The following is a 20,387-nucleotide window of genomic DNA, read 5'->3' as shown; positions in this document are numbered from 1 at the left end:
TAAGATTTTTTTATACTTTACCAACATTAACCCATTTTATCTTCACAATAACTTTGGGAGAATTAAAGACAGAGAGGGCAAGCAGTTTCTCCAAGGTCACATGACTGATAAGTTTTGAGCAGAGATTTGAACTGGATTTTGTGTCCTTAAACGCTCAGCTCTGCTGCCCCTGGTGGAGAACAGTGGGTGTATGCCTTGAAAGCATCACAGACACGGACTTACTACTCAAGGCCATGTGGATTAACACATTTGTTAAACACAATAGCTAAGATAGGCTGTGTGTACCTAGAACCGTGAGTGTAAAGTGCCACGAGCCTCCTGCATGCAACCTTTCCAAGTGGTGCTTATAATTAGTATAGCCTGCTTTTTACCTGCGAGGAAACTGGGGCATAGAACCCTTAAGAATTTGCCCTAGGCCATACAGTTCATGAGGAGAGGCACCGGGATGGAATCTCAAACCATTAATTCTGTATTACTGTGCAATACTCACTTTATAATAGAAAGGCACAACACAGGTACTAGCCAGTGTCCAGTAGAAGACAAAAAGTCCACTGAGGAAGTTAGTTTGAATAGGATGCATTTAATATAAAAATTATTATCTAATAAAGGTAGATTAATTACAAAGCGGGGGTTAAAGATAATGCTGAAAACTAACAGAACAACAGATATAGGAAGCAACCGCTGTTCTGCACATCGGGGAGAGAATCTGGAAGAGACCCCTCAGGGATTGAAATGTAGACCCTTTTAGAGAGGATGTGGCTGTGGCCTCTGCATGGTGGGGAAATTCACGGAGACTGGTTCTGGCAATTAGGAAGCTATTGGCTAAGTGGCAGCAAACCTGGCTGGAGGGTGTGCACCACTGGGTACCCCAGAGTGGGCCAGAACAAGAAGGAACATCCTGGGCCAGTGAGAGGAGCCCCTTCCTACTGCAGTGCCCCCTCCTCTCTCAACTGCCAGAGCCACACTATAAATCTGGAATCTCTTCTAAGTGGTCTCATGTCAGTGAATTAATATTCTGCCCTTGTTTGTCTAATGTTGTAAGAATCCATGTTTACCTATGTGCCCCAGGTATGTAGGTATGTTAACATTTTTGCATACATACCTTCATACCTAGGGAATGTCTCCCTCAACCGCAGAAATAATACCTGCTCCCTGCATCTGCTATTCCCATATTCTTCAGAGTTCTCCAGATTACATTCAGTAGTTATTTCCTTTTCACTCGTTAATTATTCATATCCAATCTCTCTTGTTAAAATTATTGGTGGAAATTCTGGCTGCCAGAGGGAGATACACGTCATATAAATGTAAAATCTTGCCGTTCTCTTGATGTGTCAGCTGCTTCATCCAGGGTCCTAGTATTTACTTTCCCCAAATGATACTGGGATTTCACTCTAGGCATGAATCTAGCAAAAATGGGGTAGTTACAGTGGGACTAGAAGAGAATATCCTCTTTCAAGGCACTCTTTCCAGGTGAAGTCATCACAGTTTTTAAGTGAACAATGGGCCATCTCAGGCACAGAAGGTCAAGCTGCTTCCCCTGGTGAGAAGAGTCAGGGTGACTTGAGGGCTCAAGATTATTTCACGGCAGGGCACAGTGGCTCATGCCTGTAATCCCAACACTTTGGGAGGCCAAGGCGAGCGGATCACTTGAGGTCAGGAGTTCGAGACCAGCCTGGCCAACGTGGTGAAACCCCATCTCTATTAAAAATACAAAAATTAGCCGGGCGTGGTGGCACGCACCTATAGTCCCAGCTACTTGGGAGGCTGAGGCAGGAGAATCGCTTGAACCCATGAGGTGAAGGTTTCAATCAACCAAGATCACGCCACTGCACTTCAGTCTGAACGACAGGGTGAGACCTCATCTAAAAAAAAAAAGAAGAACATGCGCTGCAGAGAAGTCAAAGATGGCGGCTGTAGCTGCTGTTCGCTGGCTGGGCCTCCGCAACAGGCTTGGCCAGCCGCTGACAGGTCGGCGGGCGGGTCTTTGTGAACAGGCACGCAGCTGCAGATTTTATTCTGGTGGTGCAACCCTCTCAAAGGTTGAAGGAACTGATATAACAGGGATTGAAGAAGTAGTAATTCCAAAAAAGAAAACTTGGGATAAAGTAGCTGTTCTTCAGGCTACTTTGCATCCACAGTAAACAGGGATACCACAGCTATGCCTTATGCGTTTCAAGATGATCCTTACCTTATACCAACATCCTCTTTGGAATCTCATTCATTTTTACTGGCAAAGAAATCTGGGGAGAATGCAGCCAAGTTTATTGTTAATTCATACCCCAAATATTTTCAGAAGGGCATAGCTGAACCTCATATACCGTGTTTAATGCCTGAGTACTTTGAACCTCAGATCGAAGACGTAAGTGAAGCCGCCCTGAAGGAACGAATCAAGCTCAGAAAAGTCAAAACCTCTGTGGACATGTTTGATCAGCTTTTGCAAGCAGGAACCACTGTGTCTCTTGAAACAACAAATAGTCTCTTGGATTTATTGTGTTACTGTGGTGACCAGGAGCCCTCAACTGATTATCATTTTCAACAAACAGAGCAGTCAGAAGAATTGGAAGAGGAAGATAACAAGAAATCTAGGAGGAAAGCTGATCATCAGTTTGGAGTTACATGGCGAGCAAAAAACAATGCTGAGAGACTCTTTTCTTTAATGCCAGAGAAAAATGCACATTCCTATTGCACAATGATCCGAGGAATGGTGAAGCACCGAGATTATGAGCAGGCGTTGAACTTGTACACTGAGTTACTAAACAACAGACTCCATGCTGATGTGTACACATTTAATGCAGTGATTGAAGCAACAGTATTCGTGATAAATGAGAAATTTGAGGCAAAATGGAGTGATATACTGGAGCTGCTAAGACACATGGTTGCACAGAACGTGAAACCAAATCTGCAGACTGTTAATACCATTCTGAAATGTCTCCGAAGATTTCATGTGATTGCAAGATTGCCAGCCTTACAGATTTTACGTGAAATGAAAGCCATTGGAATAGAACCCTCGCTTGCAACATATCACCATATTATTCAGCTGTTTTATCAACCTGGAAACCCTTCAAATAGATCATCCTTCATCATTTATGATATAATGAATGAATTAATGGGAAAGAGATTTTCTCCAAAGGACCCGGATGATGATAAGTTTTTTCAGTCAGCCATGAGTGTATGCTCATCTCTCAGAGATCTAGAACTTGCCTACCAAATACATGACCTTTTAAATACTGGAGACAACCGGAAATTCATTGGACTTGATCATCAGCGTAATTTCTATTATTCCAAGTTCTTCGATTTGATTTGTCTAATGGAACAAATTGATGTCACCTTGAAGTGGTATGAGGACCTGATACCTTCAGTCTGCTTTCCCCACCCCCAAACATTGATACATCTTCTCCAAGCACTGGATGTGGCCAATCGGCTAGAAATGATTCCTCAAATTTGGAAAGATAGTAAAGAATATGGTTTCACTTTCCGCAACGACCTGAGAGAAGAGATCCTGACGCTCATGGCAAGGGACAAACACCCACCAGAGCGTCAGGTGGCATTTGCTGACTGTGCTGCTGATATCAAATCTACATATGAAAGCCAACCCATCAGACAGACTGCTCAGGATTGGCCAGCCATCTCTCTCAACTGTATAGCTGTCCTCTTTTTAAGGGCTGGGAGAACTCAGGAAGCCTGGAAAATGTTGGGACTTTTCAGGAAGCATAATAAGATTCCTAGAAATGAGTTGCTGAATGAGTTTATGGACCATGCAAAAGCATCTAACAGCCCTTCCCAGGCCATTGAAGTAGTAGAGCTGGCAAGTGCCTTCAGCTTACCTAGTTGTGAGGGCCTCACCCAGAGAGTAATGACTGATTTTGCAATCAACCAGCAACAAAAGGAAGCCCTAGGTAACCTAACTGCACTGACCAGTGACAGTGATACTGACAGCAGCAGTGACAGCGACAGTGACACCAGTGAAGGCAAATGAAAGTGGAGATTCAGGAGCAGCAATGGCCTCACCATAGCTGCTGGAATCACACCTGAGAACTAAGATATGCTAATATTTAACACTGTTACAAAGAAGACAAGATAAAGATTTGGTGAATTTGTTACCGTGAGGCACAGTCAGTACACAGCCGACTTATGTAGATTTAAGCTCCTAATTTGCTACTTAATAACCATCTATTAATGCACTGATAAAGGTTTAGCATTTAAGTAGCAACATTGCGGTTTTCAGACACATGGTGAGGTCCATGGCTCTTGTCATCAGGATAAGCCTGCACACGTACAGTGTCAGTGAGCTGACCTCATGCTGCTGTCCTCGTGCGATTGGCATCTCCCTGCTGCTGGACTTCTGCCTTTGTTGGCCTGATGTGCTGCTGTGAGGCTGGTCCTTCATCTTAGAAAGGTGTTCATGCAGTTCTGTCACAGTTGGGGTTGGGTCAATAGTTTCCCAATTTCAGGATATTTCGATGTCAGAAATAAGCCTCTTAGGAATGACTAAAAAAGATAATGGCAGTTTAGGCTGCACAACTGGTAAAATGACTGTAAATAAATGTTGTAATTAATGTAAAAAAAAAAAATTTTCTGTTTCACTGGAGTCTAACCAGATATTGCCATTTCAGGTCTCAGGACAGTAGTCCATCGCAATTAACAAGAATTTTCGGAAAATAATTTGATAAGACAGTGAATTCACCGGACATTGTACTTCAGCCACCTACACAATTACGTTAAATTTTGTATTGAACAGTCAGTCAGCAATATGAACTCTCAATGTGAAAACTTCTTCCTATAATGACTTGAGCTTATGGTTAAAGGACTTGGCCTTGGTTTATTTGTTGTTTGTTTATAAGACTTCCACTGCACTCGTGGGGGGATTCCATGACATGCCACAGTCCTTGTCATCATTGTTTCTGCCATAATGGCCAAGTGCCAGAGTCTTGGCCACTATGGCAGAAATAAATCCCAAGACGCTTGCTTCAGTTTACCCTTCAGGACAGTCAACCACAGGTGACAACTTGATTACCTTATTATTTTAGTAATCCAAGCTGGGTTTTCCTAAGATCCTGTTTCCTACTGGCATGTGCCTCAGCAGTATACTCACATTAAGCTAACTACACCCCTCACCAAATCCTATCATTGAGGGCCTGGGACCACCCCATTCTTCAAAGGTGTCTTGTGAGCATCCAGCCAGGATCCAGAATTACCACCAATCATCTGAAAAAGCAAGATAGACTATAAATAACTACTAACTAGTGAAAAAGCAAACAAAACTACTTAATGTGATCAAGATAACTGAAGAATGCAGGAATAGCAGATTCAGGGAGCAGATACTCCTTCTGGGGCTGAAGGAGACAACTTGGGGGAGGAGCCTTCTTGGAAGTGCCCCCTCCTCCAAGGCTGAGAGACCTCATTGGAGAGGGTGCGGCTGTCACCACAGGGTGGCCAGAAGCTTCAGGGAGGTGGCTCAGGCCCAGCCTGCAAGCAGGGAACAGGTACCAGCAAAATATGCTAAGATGCTTCCGCTGGGTGGGCCATTTGCTAGGATACAAGAGAAACTTGCCGTTGGGCTGCTAGAAGAACTCGCCCAGGGACATGCGCGCCTGGGTCTCCCACATGCCGGGGACAAGGAGACCTGGGGCTCTCTGGTAAGAACCACAAGAAGCCCCTTCCTCCTGCTGTGTCCTTCCAGCGCCCTCTACTGACAGACCCAACACCGTTCCGGCTAGTAAAGGAGGACCCTCCAAAGGCCCAGCCCCAGGATCAATAAGGCAGAGCAAAAAATGGGTCGACCTGGAGTTGATCCTTAATTGATGACTAGCACAACATGGAGCCTGAAATCATTCATTTCGTTTTCAAAGTTTCAGACCTTCTGACACAGGCAAAGCACCTAGCCATAAATTGCAGAAATGCTTCATTGACCACAGATTACCATGGTGAGGTAAGAAGAGCAAAGCGCCCCTTTTGTTTAAGTGTCACGTATGGCGGCTCAAATAAACAGTAGCAACAGTATTTTTCATTTTTTGTTTAGCCAAAGTTTGTGCCATCACAAAGGCAGTAGGAGAAACAATTCCCTGGACTTAAAACTTAGAAGATAAATGAAGATGCATTAAAATTAATTTGTGTAGTTTAAAGAATGAAAGCAAGGCATTCTTTTGAAATGTTTGGAAAGTTAGTAATTATGGAAGATTGAAGAACATGAGCTCTCAGGTATATTAGTCATAAAATTACTGACATCTGACTTTAAAAAAAACAAAACTGTCCAGTGACCAACTCATTCCTTAGGTTTTTTGCATCTCTTCCATTAAACAAAGAAAGGGAAAAAAGGGAAGAAGAAAAAGAGAGGAAAGAAGGAGTCTGTCACAAATATCTATCTGGAATGATTGAACGTGGGTAAGCTAAGTATGAGTAGAGTGATTTTGTAACTATATAAACCCTTGAAAATAAAGGTCAGAAAATTGAGTTAACAAGAATTGCCATACAAATTATAATTCTTTGCCTCAATTTTTAATGATTAGTTTTCAACTCTCTATTTTTGAATTTGTTTCAATAGATCTTTTCTAGCACCTCACATGCACCAGGCACTAAAATAGGTGTCGGGAACAGAAAGGAGGTGAAAACATTATCTATGAGCAGGAAGGTGAGCAACCCGCAGAAAGGCCGGCTTCTATATTGGGAATAATACCAGGTAACTTAGCAGCACAGAAGAGTAAGTGACTCATGAGTTGAAATTTCAGTAAATGACCCCAACTAAATTATTCAGCCCCACGCTTCAGATGCAGAATTTCTCCGAAAGAGCCTGATGACTTCTTTAAGTACAGACAATATTCTTTCTAAGTGTACCATCTCTTTCAATGCCAAGTTACTTTTCTATTTGTTTTGTTGTGATTAAGAATACATGACTCCTAATTGTATTCACTAGCTCCTGTGCCCAGGTGTTTCACATATATAGGATTTCACTGGGAACATTTATGAATTGGGAAGGATTCTCTATCACTGATGAGTGGAGTGCAGTAGGTTTTACAATTAATATTGAAAACAGTAATAACATCCCTGCAGTTCTGTCTGTTGGCAATTGATTCTTTAGCAATTGATATTTGAATAGGAACTGTCTGGTTTAAGTCTGGGTTCCGGCCCATACTGAGGTCTGAGGGGAGTGGGTGGATGAATGGCAGATAGCTGAAAGAACACTCAGGAGGAGGGGGGGCACAGGTAGGTGAAATATGGCTTTATTCAGCAGCTCTCTTACAGTTTGCTCTGTCTCAGCTGCTTGGTCCAGTCACTCCCACGCACAGCTGCATGGCCGGCTCTCCCTTGCCTTCAGGGTCAGTAGCTTAACTCTTTCTCTGGGAATGAACGAGCCAAGCTTTGTCCTGGCTCCCGTGTTCGTCCACAAAGACAGACAGCTCTGGCTCTCTTTCTGTCTTTCTCTGGGAACAAGCATGCCAGATATGGTTTGGCTGTGTCCCCGCCCAAATCTCAATTTGAATTGTATCTCACAGAATTACTGCTTGTTGTCCGGGAGTGGTGGCATCCAGGGGGAGGTAATTATATCCGGGGGGGCCAGTCTTTTCTGTGCTTATCTCATGATAGTGAAGAAATCTCACGAGATCTGGTGGGTTTATCAGGGATTTCTGTTTTTGCTTCTTCCTCATTTTGTCTTGCCACTGCCATGTAAGAAGTGCCTTTTACCTCCTGCCATGATTCTGAGGCCTCACCAGCCATGTGAAACTGTAAGTCCAATTAAACCTCCTTTTGGTCCCAGTTTCAAGTATGTCTTTATCAGCAACATAAAAATGAACTGATACAGTAAATTCGTACCAATAGAAGTGGGGCGTTGCTGAAAAGACACCAAAAACGTGGAAGCAACTTTGGAACTGGGTAACAGGCAGAGGTTGGGCAATTTGGAGGGCTCAGAAGAAGACAAGAAAATGTGGGGAAGTTTGGAACTTCCTAGAGACTTGTTGATTGGCTTTGACAAAAATGCTGATAGTGATATGAACAATAAGGTCCAGCCTGAGGTGGTCTCAGATGGAGATGAGGAATTTATTGGGAACTGGAGCAAAAGTGACTCTTGTTATTTTTAGCAAAGAGACTGGTGGCAATGTGCCCCTGCCCTGGAGATTTGTGGAACTTTGAACTTGAGAGAGATGATTTAGGGTATCTGGCGGAAGAAATGTCTAAGCTTCAAAGCATTCAAGAAGTGACTTGGGTGTTGTTAAAAGCGTTCCATTTTAAAAGGGAAACAGAGCATAAAAGTTCAGAAAATTCGCAACCTGATAATGTGGTAGAAAAGAAAAACCCATTTTTTGAGGAGAAATTCAAGCTGGCTGCAGAAATGTGCATAAGTGGCAAGGAGCTTAATGTTAATCCCTAAGATGATGGGGAAATTTTCTCCAGACCATATCAGAGACCTTCACAGCAGTCCCTCCCATCACAGGCCCAGAGGCCCGGGATGAGAAAGTGGTTTCATGGGCCAGGCCTAGGGTCCTCATGCTGTTTGCAGCCTGGGTATTTGATGCCATCTGTCCAAGCTGCTCCACCCATGGCTGAAAGGGGCCAATGTAGAGCTTGGGCCATGGCTTCAGAGGGTGGATGCCCCAAGCCTTGGCAGCTTCCATGTAGTATTGAGCCTACAGGTACCTAGAAGTCAAGAATTGAGGTTTAGGAACCTCTACCTACAAATCAGAAGATGTATGGAAACACCTGGATGCCCAAGCAAAAGTTTGCTGCAGGGGCAAGGCCCTCCTGGAGAACCTCTGCCACAGTGTGAAAGGGAAAAGTGGGGCTGGAGCCCCCACACAGAGTCTCTACTGGGTCACTGCCTAGTGGAGCTATGAGAAGAGGGCCATCATCTTCCAGACCCCAGAATGGCAGGTCCACTGGCAGCTTGCACCACGAGCCTAGAAAAGACACAGACACTCAACTCGTGAAAGCAGCCAGGAGGGAGGCTGAACCCTGCAAAGCCACAGGGGTGGAGCTGCCCAAGACCATGGGAACTCACCTTTTGCATCAGCATGACCTGAATATGAGACTTGGAGTCAAAGGAGATCATTTTGGAGCTTTAAAATTTGACTGCTCCGCTAGAGTTCAGACTTTCTTGGGCCTGGTAACCCCTTTGTTTTGGCCAATTTCTCCCATTTGGAATGGTTATATTTACACAATGCCTGTACCAGCACTGTATCTAGGAAGTAACTAGCTTGCTTTTGATTTTTCAGGCTCACAGGCCGAAGGGACTTGCCTTGCCTCAAATGAAACTTTAGACTGTGAACTTTTGGGGTAATGCTGAAATGAGAGAAGACTTTGGGGGACTGTTGAGAAGGCATGACTGGTTTTGAAATGTGAGGACATGAGATTTGTAGGGGCCAGGGGCAGAATGATATGGTTTGGCTGTGTCCTCACCCAAATTGCAACTTGAATTGTATCTCCCAGAATTCCCATGTGTTGTGGGACAGACCCAGGGAGAGGTCATTGAATCATGGGGGCCGGTCTTTCCCATGCTGTTCTCATGATACTGAATAAGTCTCATGAGATCTGATGGGTTTATCTGGGGTGTCCGCTTTTGCTTCCTACTCATTTTACTGATGCCTTGTAAGAAGTGCCTTTCGCCTCCTGCCATGATTCTGAGGCCTCCCCAGGTGTGTGAAACTGTGAGTCCAATTAAACCTCCTTTTGTTCCCTGTTTTGGGTATGTCTCTATCAGCAGTGTGAAAACGAACCAATACAGTGCCTGTACAGTGTCAGCAGAGCAATTATATGTTCTACAGACAGTAGTGATGTAGAGCCAAGGCATGGCCTTCCCACACTGTGGCTCCATGGCTGTGATAACAAGCAGAATTATATGCCTGTACTGTGCGCTAAACTCAGTGAGTCACTCTGGATGTTTGCCTCGGCCTGCCTGTCCTTGACCAAAGCACAGCCATGTTCCCTACAGGAACGCAAAATCTTACTCCTGTAGCTTGGAGACTGAAGGAAAACAATCATTAGCAAAGTCTACTGAAGAATATGCCTGAAGTAAGGGTTTTTTTGTTTTTTTTTTTCAAACTCCGAATAATTAAAATAACTAAATGCACTAACAAGATAATTTGAATCTTGAGGACCTTAAAATTATAAAGGTCCTTAGATAAGGAAAACATCTGAAATATATGACTTGCTCTGTTCAGATAAAGTAATGTCTTTACATGGTTATGGAAAATATGACCTAGTACACTCAATATGGTGAGGTAAGAAACTCAACTTATCTTGTGGGAAAATGTTAAGGTATGGAATATTTTACTACTTTAAGCTACTTTTTTGTTTGTTTTGGGTTTTTAAAAATAATGTACTTAAAGTCGTTCTTTGGAAATCTGTGCAAACTTTCTAAAGTATAGAAAATCTCTCTGCAAATAAAGAATAATAGAAAAAACTGTAAATATTAACACATAAAATTTTAAACGCGAATCATATTTTATGTAAAGTTATAAACGGAGATATAATAAGACCTATGCTAGTATTGCAACACAGAATGCTATTTTGTGAAAGGAACAGGGAAAATCTGTCCTTTGTCTGGCCTGAGTTTAATAACATGTTACTGGGAGGTGTGTGGGAAATCTTGGACAGTGGGCATATATTCACGCCATGCCCTAAAAGAAATTATGTTAGCCATGCCTAATAAATTTTATGGAACTCATTAGGGAATGTGGAGCAATGGAGACAATTCATATGACTGATTTCTGAAGAGCGCAAGCAAATCTACCGTTGTATTGAAGCTGAGATGGACCAGGGGTGAAACAGGAGTGCTCAGAGGTGCTGTGCTGATGAAGGGACCTTGGAGGCTAACACATGGAAGAACCATATTTAATACAGTCAACCCATCGAGATTTACAGATCATGCCTTTTGTTAGAAAACAGTTGCTAGAAAGAGAAAAAATCAACCATAGTCACTAACACAGGCCTTGATTAAAACGTCATAGTGTGAGAAGAGTTCCCAGATGAGTTTCTATGGAGAAAAAGGAGGTTAAAGATTTGATAGGACAGATTGGGGAACGTTGGTCAAAGTTCAGCTTGTTCCTTGAAGAGTTCTTTTAGAATCTTTGAAGGCATCAGACACCTCTATTATATTACAAACAAGACAGGATATAGAGCAGCCAGCGCAGAGGCATGGGTTTGTAGCCACTCACTAGAGATGCTGGGTTTAGCAAAGGGATGGGGAGACGCAGCTGGGGCCAAGGTTTTGCAAGGTTCAGTGGAAGGTATTCAGAATGTTAGAGTCTCCACAACTCACTTAATATATTTGTCTTAAAAAATAATTCGAGCTTCCGACGTGATTCTTCAGGGTCATATCTACCATAGACTATTTCTGCATCTGTTTCCCAACTAAGATTGAAATGCAACTCCTAATCTGCTTTTAATTTGAACAGCATATATGATTTTTTTTTTTTTTTCTTTTTGTCTAGGCTGGAGCCAATGTCCTTCTCCAGGATGTGAATGGAAATATCCCATTAGATTATGCTGTAGAAGGGACAGAATCCAGCTCTATCCTGTTGACCTATCTGGATGAAAATGGTAGGCAAAACTTTTAAAACCATAGAAAAAAATAGATTGGGAGAATTGTAAGTGTGTATTCATTTTCACAGGTTTGCTTACATGATTTCTGGTGGACGTAGTTTCCCCATGTGGTGTAGAAGATGGTATTTTTTTCCCTTCAACTTTCCATTGCTCTCACTGCACTACATTGTGGTTTAGTCAATGCTGGTATTTTTGCAAGCCGGCAGAAATCTAGAGGCCAACAATGAAGGGACATTTTAACAGGCATCTGAAGTCCATAATTAGTGGGACTGGGTTTGTAATTATAAGCTATTCTCCCCTGGGAGGGGAAGGGAAGTCAACCAACACAATTGAATTTTGAGCTAATGAGAACAAGGTCATCTGAAGTGTATTCTCTTAGAAGCAGGTAGTCCTAGCTGGAATTAGAGGCAAGGAAGCGAGGGCTTAAGTCAAGAACAATGGTCTGCAAATCGACCTTTTGCAACACTTAGAACACAAAGGTCATCAGAAGAAAGCCCTGTGGTCATGATACTAGCCTGAAGAGATGAGGTTGAGCCCCTAAATGCATTCACTGACAAAGGATGTTTAATTACACAGGTCCAGCCTATAATTTCATCAGTAAGTGCAGCCTTGGGAAAGTGGGAGGTATGAGAATCCCTGAGCCTAATATAGTATTAAACTAAAGAATTGTGCCCCTCCTTTTTTCCCCTGCTGTTTAAGTATAAACAACAATAAAGAAATTCCAATCCCTTCAAAATGACCCTTGGCCAGAGAAAAGTTTACAGTTTTTAAGAGCCACGCGGAGCTTATGCCGATACTCTTTTTGCCTCTAAGAAAACCTCACATCTGCCTCATTGTTCCCTTGTGCTCTCTGCCTCCTCCAGATTTCTTTTATGAAAAAGGTTTATTCTGAGGATGGCTTAGAATAATGTTAGTACTTAGCAGCAATGAGTTCTCAGATAAAATAGTCTCATTAGTTGTGACAGCAAGGTGGATGTGGTTACCATGACAGGGGATGATGTGAGCATGGCCATGCTGCTGAAGGTCACCAGGTGGGAGTCCCAGGAAGAAGCAGGCTGGGTGGGGCTGGCAGTGCATTCAGTTGACCACTCTGCAGCTCAGTCGTGCCTGGGCACTGTCACCTGTGGGAATGCTCACTCACTTTCTCCAAGTCTTGTTAGCTATGCCCTGTGGGAGGCAGATTCCCTTACTTCTAAAGGGAATGAAGCTTGAAGTTATGCAGACTTCATTGTTGGGAAGTTAATTATTTGGGTCTTTGCCAGACTGCACATGTAGCATGCAATTCTGAGTTTACATGAAAAACTTGGCACAATGGTGCCTATAGTTAATAATACTGTATTGCATACTTTGAAGTTTGCAAACATATGCAAATTTGCAAACATATATGAGATCATAGTTCGTATACTAAGTGTTCTTATCACCAAATAATAGTAAAAATAACAGTAAATAAAGAGTGTGGGAGGAAATTTGGAGGTGATGGATGTATTTATGGCATATAATATGGGGATGTTTTCCAGGATGTATACTTATCTACAAACATCAAGTTGTATACAGTAAATATGTACAGTTTTTGTATGTTGGTCATACCGCAATAAAATGGCTTAAAAAAACAAAACCCGTGATGCCAAATTTTCAAAAAGTACTTGACCATGTTTTGTTTCGCTGTGCCATTTCTATATTATTATTTCCTGATTTTTCTGTCTTTCTGAATTTTAAAATGCTACGGTAATAAATGTTTCTTTTAGAAAATAAAATGACATTTATTTGCAAATGCATTCACATTGCTTATAAACCTCTCCAACTCGTTATAGCATTTTGTTTGATAGGAAATTTTAATATTGCAAGATCAGTATTTTATATCCTTTGTAAAGAATAAAAATAAGTGTGTTCCTTTGAGAGGCTGATTTTTTAAAGGAGTATGCAAAAACAAAACAAAACAAAAAAGAACAAAACAAGAGGAAAGTACTAACTCTTAAATGGTTAGTAGAAAATCTGTCACTACTATGGCTGTCACGGTCAGCTTGTTAAATACATGTTTGCTGGAACAAATTCAATTTAATATCTCTTAAATTTTTAATTCTGTTTGCCATTTGTCACTGCAGTCACTCTGGCCCGTGCCTTCACATCCATCTGCCCTTCCCTCAGCTCATTCACAATCTGCTTCTGCTTATGTTGGTCTTCCTCCCACTATCTCCATCATCTGCCGCCATTCCCGGTAAATACTGTCTAATTTGATTTATTCTCTGGCCCTCTGCTTGGTGCACTTTTACAGTTATCTACTGTGACAACATGGGCTGACGTCTTTAGAAATCCTTGCTATTTCAAGATGAGATTTTTATTATTATTTGGCTCTGGGTATTTCAGCATTGCCTTTTTATAACCAGGTGGTTGCAATCCTAGAATTTTCATTTTGCGTTGTGCAGTTGCGCATCCGAGTACTTATCACCTGTCACATCAGGATGCACGTGGCAGAGGAGGCCGGCAACATCTTGAACAACTTGATTACATGGAAAATCGCTGGTCACAAGTCCTAATTGTGCTGTCACCACCGACTTACACTGTAAACTCGGGGACGGCAATTAACCTCGGCTCACCGCCTGAGCCTGCCAGGCTGTAAAATGAGACAACCACGGAGAGCTGATTGAGCATTTGATGAATATTAGATCTCCAGTGCAAGGAGAACCAGCTGGCATGCAAGGAAGGCAGTCGATTAGAAAGTGAGCCAGCATGGAAAGAAAGCACTGATGGGAGAGCCCGAGGAGTGCCCAGGAGAAAAGATCAGCATAATGTGTACGTTATACACACACACACAGAGAAATATTCTCGTCCCTGAAAGACACCAAAACTTTCGTTTGTTCTGCATACATCACCATTCACTGTCTTTTCTTCTTTCAAACCCATTCTTCTAACAATCATAGCTCACGTTTATTTTCCTGAGTTCCTAGTTTCCTGTGGTTCAGCCCACGGAAGTTCCGTTTCTAAACCTGCAAACCCATTAGAAATGCCCTTGGAACAGTCGTTATCACCTTCCTTAGTTTTCTATCCAGTGATAGCTTTCTTTCCTTTTGTATTACCTTCTCTCTCTTTGACATTCGATGACCTTGGTGACACTCTCTTAGGAACGTTCTCTCTCCTGCCATCGTCCCACGGTTTTCCTTCCTCTCTTGGAACTTCTCCTTAGGTTTCCTTCGAGTGTTTCCCGTGTCTGTCCAGATTGCTAAATGTTGGTCCCTCCTGGGGCTTTGTCTTTGACAATCTTCCATCTCCCGCAACACTGTTGCTGGGTTATCTCAGCCTTTTGCGTGTGTTGTTACCACTTGCTGGTTCTCAAGAATATCCCTATAGCTTAATTATCTTTCAAGACCTTCATTCCTGTATATGCAGTTTTATTAAGTATCTTGACTTGAGTGTCAGATAGTTTGAAATAACATGTCTCTATGGAATGTATTGTTGTCCTTTCACTGTCTGTATTTCATATTTTGCCATTATCACCAGGAACATCACTTCTCTTCCATATCATCATGTCTGATTGTCGCCAATTCTTACAGATTCTACTTATTTGGTATCTTTCTAATATGTCCACCCAGATCACAAATCTTTTTCGGAGGACTCCTGGGCGAATCAGTTCACGAATATCATGTGTTTTTCTTCTGTTTAAGGCAGTTTATTTGAAATGCTCTCCCTGCACCAGCCTCTTCAAAATCATACATTTTGATTTTGGTGTTACGGTCCGCATGACTATGTAAGATGGTCATAAGTCATGCCTGCTGTTAGGGCTGGGAGAAGGGAATGGATGGAGGGTAGCAGCACCCTTCCTGTTTATTTCTCTTTGCTGGAACTACTTTATTTGTCGCTCAACTCTTTTACTTCCGTGCGTCTCTAAGAACGCTTACTATGAAGATAAAAATTTGGGTTAGCGGCAGTTCTATGAGCTTAGAGGATCCCATGCTAAAATCATGAGATAGGGCATATTATAGTGAATTGCAAATGCCTGTTTAGCTTTCTTTCCTTTTTGAGGGCAAAAATGATGTTTTATGTATGACCGAATGATGACACAATGGCATATGATAATGAATAAAAATAAGGCATATGCAGATCTTATAAAAACACCAAGGAGGAAGGGTATGATTTTCCTTACAAGCAGTACAGAAGGCATCACAGAGGTGTCACCTACACTAAGCTGAAGGTGAGGGACTGGGTTACCGCAGGGAAACCAAGCAGCGTGGTCTGACCCAGGCATAGGGAGTAGCATAAGTGAAGGTAAGAAGGTTGGAAAAGCCACAGAAGAGAGGCGGTGCAGATCCTCCCACAACTCGGGAGAGCCCACAGCTGTGCAGTTCAGCATGGTCATAAAACCGTCATAATAGCAGCAAAGAGTAGCCCTAATATCAACAGAGAAAAGGAAAAGTTGAATTCTTACAAAAACAATATTACCTTAAGAGGGACGGTTAAGGAAAGTTAAGTTAGAGTTCAGATTGACTTGGGGTGTTGATGTAATTTCAGTTTTGCACAAGAATCCAGTGATATTATCAGATTAAACCAGGTAGCAGTAATATCACAAGTAATAACGTGTGGATTTCAGGTAAATTATTTGTTTCTTAATTCTTATATTAAAATAAATTACTAAATTTCTTTCAAAATAATAAATCTAAACAGACCTTCCATTAATTTATTTTCCAAAAACAATATGAAGATCTACATTTTGTACAGAAAATGAGAATGGACCCATTATCCATTACAAAATAGATTTATGGGCTCTATCCATCTTGGTTGGTTTTATCCAGGAGCATTAAAGAAATTTGACAACCAAGAGAGGGAGTTTCTGTTGTGTTGTATTAACCAAAAGTGATTTGGACTACTTTCCTGAATATATATAAAAAAAAGAAATCTAAAATTCACATTTTAATTGGCATCATATATGATTCAAAATTAAGTTTTCAAGTATTAGGATACAATGTAATAATATTCCCCTGTGATAATCTTCACAACAAGGACCAGAAATAGATTTTTTTCTCTTAATATAATGAGTCTGCAGTGAGTGATGTCTTATCTCTGTTTTAATTTGTTACTTGTCTTGAATCTTGTGTTTTTATCACTCCATTTTAAATACATAATTATATAAAAGATACATACAACTTTAGTAGACATTGTAACAACCTAAAAGTTAACAAAGTAACTTTAGAGTGACTATCAGATTCTTCTGCTACTTTAGCATGCAAAATTGAAGGCTGACATCTGAGAAATGATATTTGCCAAAATAAAATCACACATGAAATTTCATAATCCTGAAAGTCAGAATAAGTGACAGTTTTAGCTGGTTCATAACAGACCTCAAATGACTCTATAAGGGAAATGTTAGTTCTAAAATGGCATGTCCATGATTCAGAAGCTGAAGAGTGGTCACGGGTGTTTCTATTTCTTGTTTCTACTAAAATGGACTAGCTTTGAACAGAATATTTGAAACGAGATGCATTATTCAAATACTGCATTTTGCTTTATTTTGTTTTGTTACCCCATGCCTCCTAAATGGCAAAATGATAATATATGACACACCTAAATGAGAGGTATGAAAAACACATGTCAGAAAACTAATAATCACAGATCACTTTTATTTAGTGCTTTCTGAAAGCTAAATACGTGTTATAAGTTTTATGTGTTTTAACTCATTCTCAAGCAACGGACTAATCAAATACTACCGACACCATTTTGCAGTTGAAGAAACAGAGGCAGAGGATAAGTTACTTGCCCACGTTGGCACAAGCAGTCATTGATACACACAGCACTAACACCCAAGCAGGTTGAGTGCAGAGCGCCTCTTCTCTGTTGCCCATCCAGGTTCGGAGAAGGAGCTGTGGCATGAGGCAGAGTTGAAGTGCCCCAAGGGGAAAAATGATACCAGACATGCAACACGCTTGATGTGGTTTCTGCTAGAGAGCTACATCTTAAAGGAATGAACTATTATCTGAGGGACGAAGCACACTAAAGTCCACATGGGTTAAATAACTTTCGCAGAGTCAACCTGAGGAAGGAAACTACAGATAGGCACGTTCAGGAGCATCAATCCGAGGTTTATTCTTGGGTCCACTGTGCTAGGCTTTCTCTTGATGTTTGCTGCCAGGATGCAATCAGATAAGAGACAAAGTGCTCAGAAGAGTGGCTGGTTCATAGCAAACATTTGCTATGAGGGGGGTATCACCATCATTATCATTTTTCCCTTGGAAGAAGATGAATTAGTTCTCCTTCGCAGACACGTCTTTTGTTCAGGAACCAATGCTAGGAATAGGAGACACATCAGTGAAGAGACACAGCTACCATAGAGATGATACATCATGAAATTTCAGGTTAAAATATATGCTGAATAGAGGTCCAGGCAGGAGTTCAGCAGACCTGAGCCTTCTGTGCACCACTTCCCCGCCTGGGTGAAGTCAGACTGTGGATTCTACACTCAACGTTAATTATCTTTATTAACATTAGTAGTCATTAAATGTTCAATGGATGCATCTTTTTAAAAACTTATTTTAATGCCATTTTAGATTACAAGAAAGTCTGAAGACAGCACAGAGCTCCCAAATGCCCTTCACAGGGCTTCCCCTAATATAAACACTTACATAGCCATGACACATTTATCAAAACTAAAAAGTTAACATTGGGACAATATTAACTGTGCTAAGCTAAAGGCTTTATTCATAGTTTTCCAGTTTTTATACTAATGTCTTTTTATTTTTTTTTTTGAGATGGAGTTTTACTGTTGGTGCCCAGGCTGGAGTGCAGTGGTGCAATCTTGGCTCACTGCAACCTCCACCTCCTGGGTTCAAGTGATTCTTCTGCCTCAGCCTCTCGGGTAGCTGGGATTATAGGTGTTTGCCACCACACCCAGCTAGTTGTTGTACTTTTAGTAGAGATGGGATTTCACTATGTTGTCCAGGCTGGTCTTCAATTCCTAACCTCAGGTGATCTGCCCACCTTGGCCTCCTAAAGTGCTGGGATCAGGTGTGACCCACCGTGCCCAGCCTAAAGTCTTTTCTTCTATTCCAGGATATTAGATTGCTTTTAGAAGCAATTATTTTGGCCAGAAAAATCATAGAGATCAAAAACTGTATCTTTGTTGTTTCCATTTAAGTACTTTAAAATGCTTTGAGTAATGTATGTTGATGATTTATATTAAAACAGATATTAATTGAAAACCTGCCATTATTAGGCATCATTATCATACTTTAGAACATAACAAGAGATAATTTTATATTTTTTAAAGACTATAGTTGGAAATACAATATGTGCAAAGATAAACAATCAGTTCTTTGAATGAGCGTCCAAAGTAGAAGAGGAGCTTCAAAGAAGAACATGTTGAAAGAATAGATGATAAAGCTAGGCTTAGGCCCCCAGGAACTGAGAAGTATCTCTCCATTCTGGTTGAAAGGCTCTTTCTCCCCACAGGAGTGGATTTGACCTCACTGCGCCAGATGAAGCTTCAGAGACCCATGAGCATGTTAACAGATGTCAGACACTTCTTGTCATCTGGAGGAAATGTCAATGAGAAAAATGATGAAGGAGTAACCCTGGTAAGTTCATATATTTGATTCAGAAACTGTTTAAAGAGAGAATTTAAGTTGATTTATAAAACATAGAAGTCATTACAATTAACCTTTAAATAATTGTTGTGATCATAAAAGTAATACATGTCAGTTGTAGAAATTTTGGAAAACACCTAAGTAGGCAAAGAAGAAAATGCAGACCCAGCAGTTCCATTGTTATGTGTCTACCCAAAGAATATAAATCATTCTACCATAGACACATGCATGCGTATGTTCATCCCAACGCTGTTTATAATAGCAAAGACATGGAATCAACCTAGGTGTCCATCAAGGTGGAAGGATACAGAAAACATCATACATATACACCATGGAATACTACTCAGCTGTAAAAAGAACAAAACCGCGTCCTTCATAGCCACATGGATGCAGCTGAAGGCCATTACCTAAGAGAATTAACATAAGAACAGAAAACCAAATATCACATTTTCTCACTCATAAGTGGGAGCTGAACACTGAGTCCACATGGATACAAAGAAGGAAATGAGACACTAGGGCCCACTTCAGGGTGGAGCATGGCAGGAGGGTGAGGACAACACACCACCTAAGGGGTACTGTGCTCATTACCTGCGTAATGAAAACATCTGTTCATCAAGCCCCTACAACATGCAATTTACCCACGTAACAACATGCACATGTGTCCCACTGATCCTAAAATAAAAGCTGGAAGGAAAAAATGCAAAATACTTATGCCACTACCCAGGGAAACCAGTGTCTCTAGGTTGGTATATTTTCTTCAAGCCTTCCTCCTATGTATGTTTTTCCTACAAATTTAAAATAATTATATGCGTTACTTAGTCCATGTTGGTTTTGAAATGTAACTTATAGGAGCATGCTTCTATTTTAGTGTTCAGTAAAACAAACTATGAATGACTTTGGTGAGTGAATTTCTAAATTTAAGCAAACTCCTGTCATTACTTTTTATTGCTCTCAAGCACTGTTGCAGTAAATTATTAAAAGATCAACTAAATTTGGATAAATTTGTATATACTTGATGTCTAATCACCAAAATAAGAACATTTTGCCCTAGTGACCCGTAAAACTTACCTGGGTTACTGTGAGTTACAGTTAATGATGACAGAAAGAAACGTAATACCCAGTGGAAAAATTTTTGAGAGAAAGTAAACTAGAATAGGAGAAGGGAGTTCCGATTTCTGAAGTGTGAATTGCATAGAAATGCTTCAAATCGGTGATTCATTTCTCCCATGAAAAAAATATGGTGTGAGGTTGAAGACAGTTGATAAGGAAAGTGATTTGACGAAA

General features: G+C 41.1%; 1 protein-coding gene and 1 pseudogene across 3 annotated transcripts in view; both read left to right on the top strand.

Moving 5' to 3' along the window:
- The window catches only part of MYO16 (myosin XVI), a 626,143-nt gene that overhangs the window by 178,953 nt on the left and 426,803 nt on the right, over window positions 1–20,387 (top strand). For both annotated transcript variants that reach the window (XM_023217640.2, XM_023217641.2), the window contains exons 5-6: window positions 11,424–11,532; window positions 18,970–19,094. In XM_023217640.2, coding sequence (XP_023073408.1) covers window positions 11,424–11,532; window positions 18,970–19,094 — 234 coding nt within the window. The remainder of the gene's footprint in view (window positions 1–11,423; window positions 11,533–18,969; window positions 19,095–20,387) is intronic.
- On the top strand, window positions 1,905–4,571 carry LOC111546312 (annotated as a pseudogene). The gene has a single exon (XR_002732728.2). The product of XR_002732728.2 is annotated as a pentatricopeptide repeat domain-containing protein 3, mitochondrial pseudogene (transcript).

This window comes from Piliocolobus tephrosceles, chromosome X (assembly GCF_002776525.5).
Source record: "Piliocolobus tephrosceles isolate RC106 chromosome X, ASM277652v3, whole genome shotgun sequence".
NCBI lineage: Eukaryota > Metazoa > Chordata > Mammalia > Primates > Cercopithecidae > Piliocolobus > Piliocolobus tephrosceles.
The sequence above is the reverse complement of the archived record's forward strand: the minus strand, read 5'-3'. Positions and strand labels throughout refer to the sequence as shown.